Raw genomic sequence first — 3,804 nt, 5'->3', positions numbered from 1 at the left:
ATATAAAATAATAGTAAATAATAGTAAATAATTAAAAAAGTAAAACAAAATCAATCACATGACATTCAATCACTTTTCTTGGTCGGAAAGACTTGCCTTATAACAGTCTAAGTCAGCAGAGATTTCAATGTTACCTTTTGAAAGTACCTTTTGGAAAGGGATGTGTGTAAAAAACATTCTGATGTATTGAGACACCATTTTAAGAGCAGGCATCTCACAGAAGTTGGTTTTCTTTTTCTGGTCTATTTCACACCAAGGGACGATGACGTCAGCTCTAATACGTTGAGGATACACCCATTCCTCATAAGCGGGTTTGACAAACTTTTTGTATTGAAAAAGAATTGAGTCGAGTGTTCTTCCTCGGAACTTCATGTCTCTTAAAATTCTTCTTCCGAGTCTGGTGTCGTCGTCAGACTCGATGAAGATCTTCAAGTCGAACAGTTTGACGTATTCCTCAAACCCTTTCATTTGGAAAAAGGTGTATAGTCCTTCGAACATAACAACATCACCAACTTCGACAGGAACCCATTCTGGTTTTCTTGAGTGCGTCACATAGTCATAAATTGGTAATGACACCGGTTTCTTCGCTTTAATGTTTTTCAATGTGTCGACTATCAATTGCCAATCAAATGCATCGGGAGAGTCAAAATTGTATTCTGCGACATTGTCATGTTCTTCTTTAGTCAATGGGCGATAGAACGAATCTTGGGAAACTACTACAAATTTCTCGCCTTCAAGGGTTTTGGAGACTTGTGTACAAAACGTTGTTTTACCAGAAGCAGTCCCTCCCGCAACAGCTATTAATATACATGGTGTGTTATAGAAGTGATACTTCACTGTTTGCTCATTCTCTAATGAAGCCTTACTCATCCAGAATCTATTTTCTGAAAACAAAAAGAGGAAAAAAGATCTTCTTATTCCAAAACCCTATTTTTTTTGAGGTTTTCCTTTTTTGAGGTCTCGTGAAGAAAAGTTTTTCTTTTTTGATAATTTAAATTAACTGTATTTTAATAACATTAAGTTTAATTTATTATAATTTTAATTATTTTTTATTATTATCATAGTAACTTATCGTTTTTTAATAATTTGATTATGATATATTTCCTAAAAAATCAACTTTTTCTTCTTTTTTCTTATTTTGTTCGAGTTACTACAAATTATATTTTATGATTTCTTTACTATCTGCCTTAAGGTAGATTAACAACTATCTACCTTAAGTTGTTTATTATTAATTAATTGTGTTATAAAAAAGTTAACCTCTTTTTGTGGATAAAAACAAGACAATTTCTAATGTATTAATTTAATTTTATTAAATTAATACTATTTTTTGTCGAAGACAAATCAATTTGTTAGAATATCATTATAAATATAATAATAAATATTTATATGTATTATTAGTAATATATCTTTATATTATTATTAATATTAATAATATATCTTTATAAAGTATAGATAATATCCAAATATTAAATAACACACCAATAAATCATTCACTGTGTTTTACAATCTTCTGGGTTAGGTGGGGTTTTGAGTTTTTCGGCGTCGTAATGTTTCTTCTTACTTTCGTCTTCTTCAGAATGTTCATCAGAAGCTTGTGATAAGTGTTCAGAGTCACTTTCTTCTTCGTCTGCAGTTTTGTCCGTTGGAACCAATTTTTTGACTTCAACGTTCTTGCTTTCGGATTCGTCGTGACTCTCGGAAATTGGTGGGAAGTCTTGTTCGTCTTGTTGAATTGATTCGACACTCCCGTCGAACTTTCCTTTGAAAGAAAGAGACCCGTTAATGAAATTGAGTTCTCCGTCAAACTTTCCAGTCATTTTGAATGAAGTTGGGTTAGGCGCACAGCATTCCCCTTCTTCACTCAAATTGTCTAAATCCTCATCAGCAATGACTGGAATCGCTTTCTTACTCAAGTCACGTTTCATTTTGCAATTTTCAGTTCTTCCCTTTTTGAGGAAACCCTATTGAGTCGTATTCTTCTATGACAAAGTCTTTAATGTCAAGTTACACTTTCAAAGTGTTTGTGTATCAATGGGGTGAAACTTTAACACACAACCGTCTTGTCAATAAAAACACAGAGCCAATTAATGACTCAAAGTAACAGGTCTGATTTATAAAACAAATTTTACAACTTTAATGAAAAACAAACTAAAATATAACATTTGTCTTTTACTATAGGAAAGTTATTATAGTAATTGAAATTAAAAACATGAATGAAAAAGTGATAAATGTATACAGAGGAGATGAAGCCCATCGAATTTTAAATGACTTGAAAAAGTACTTTTGAAGGTTGGAAAGCACTTGGAGTTTTTTGTGGCCGATTAATTTTCAAGTAATTTTGTTGTTCGATGTTACACAGTAATTCAGCTGACCCGCAGTCGGGAGGGATATTAAAGACACTTATAAAGTTTTTGAGACCTTTCAAAACATCGGCTAACACTTTCTTGTTTTCATTCACCGAGAACGAGTTGCCGACGGGCGGGATGATTTTTGCCCAGGCATAGAACTGGATTGTCTTCGATGACATTTTCATCTTCTTTGTCGAAGTGACGAGTGTAAACCCTCTTTCGAGTAAAAACACTGCTAAAAAGTTGGAAAAGGCGGCTTCTCTATTTTTATTTCGCACTTTGGAATTTTGGTCTTCTTTAACTTCGGGAATCACCGAATTTTGCATTGAGCGTAACATGTTGTAATTCACAGTAACGTCTCGGACGCCTTTTCTCTTTGCTTCCTATTGATTAATACTTATAGTTTCTTTATTTATTCATTTATTAATATTGATAGTTATATTTATTAATGATATAATAGACACACCTTTATGATGTTATGCATTTCATTGTTGAATAGATAAGCTGTCTTTAAAAAATCGGGACGGGTATAAACCTTCCCTTCTATTTTAAATTCTTCACCAATAAATACTTTCTCGGCATAGTTGGACTCTTTGGTGGAATTAAATTTGATCTTGGCATCTTGATTCAGTGAAAAGAGAATAAGTGACGCAGTACTTAACGCTTTCTTTGTTCGTGACTCTGAGATCTTAGTGGTAAAGGTTTTGGTCGATTTCATTGTCATCGGTTGTATAAAGGATTTTGAGTTGAATATGTAAGGGCTCAGTCCTTATGAAATTTCGCATCGATACAATTTGGTTAATTAGAGAGAAATCCCTCTTTTATTGGGAGTTTAAAACCATTTTAATCATCGAAAAAAATAATTGTTTTCAGTTTTCATTCATTCAGAATTTAGGTAAAAATAACGAACATAAAGGATCGTTGGATATGTATTGTATAGTTTTATTACAATTAAGATACTATACGATAGTCCTTAATGAAAAAATAAAAAATACTTTGTAGTTTTTTCAAATTGATATCTATCTGTGACTAAATCCAGTTTTTAGCTCTTATTTTAATATAAAATATTATAATTATCTATTGACTACAAAAATCAACACAAATCATAAAAATAAAAAAGAAACCCATTCGAGAAGTTTTTTTTTTATCGGAAAAAAAATGTTTTGTTGTTTTTTCGAAGGAGATTAAAAAGGTTCTTGATTCTCTAAGGTTCCGATAAGTTTTTTTTTGTTTTCAAGTCGGATTCATTACAAGTTTTTTTAGCGTTCCATGCCATAGAACTTATTTGAATATTAGTGAATTATCAACAAAATTATCAGGAATTGTAACAAAATATAAAAAATATAAAAATAATAATTAAATCGTCATTTTTTTCATACTGGACTATTTATATAATTTATATTTATTATTATTATTATAATTTTTTTATTGAAATCAAATTGAATTCAATGGGAAT

General features: G+C 31.0%; 3 protein-coding genes across 3 annotated transcripts; all 3 read right to left on the bottom strand.

The window, feature by feature from the left end:
• Positions 1–69: 69 nt before the first annotated feature.
• Positions 70–870, bottom strand: EIN_155030 (uridine-cytidine kinase, putative; the record flags this gene model as incomplete). The annotated part of the gene is made up of 1 exon (XM_004258129.1): positions 70–870. One exon carries the CDS (start codon positions 868–870, stop codon positions 70–72), a length of 801 nt encoding a protein of 266 aa, XP_004258177.1.
• A 620-nt stretch (positions 871–1,490) lies between these two features.
• EIN_155020 (hypothetical protein) lies at positions 1,491–1,925 on the bottom strand (the record flags this gene model as incomplete). Its single annotated transcript, XM_004258128.1, has 1 exon — positions 1,491–1,925. The coding sequence occupies one exon, from the start codon at positions 1,923–1,925 to the stop codon at positions 1,491–1,493; it is 435 nt and encodes a 144-aa protein (XP_004258176.1).
• A 335-nt stretch (positions 1,926–2,260) lies between these two features.
• Positions 2,261–3,072, bottom strand: EIN_155010 (hypothetical protein; the record flags this gene model as incomplete). Its single annotated transcript, XM_004258127.1, has 2 exons — positions 2,261–2,731; positions 2,815–3,072. The coding sequence occupies 2 exons, from the start codon at positions 3,070–3,072 to the stop codon at positions 2,261–2,263; spliced, it is 729 nt and encodes a 242-aa protein (XP_004258175.1).
• Positions 3,073–3,804: the final 732 nt, after the last annotated feature.

Source organism: Entamoeba invadens (assembly GCF_000330505.1).
Source record: "Entamoeba invadens IP1 unplaced genomic scaffold scaff_1105074726367, whole genome shotgun sequence".
Taxonomy (NCBI): domain Eukaryota; phylum Evosea; order Mastigamoebida; family Endamoebidae; genus Entamoeba; species Entamoeba invadens.
The sequence above is the reverse complement of the archived record's forward strand: the minus strand, read 5'-3'. Positions and strand labels throughout refer to the sequence as shown.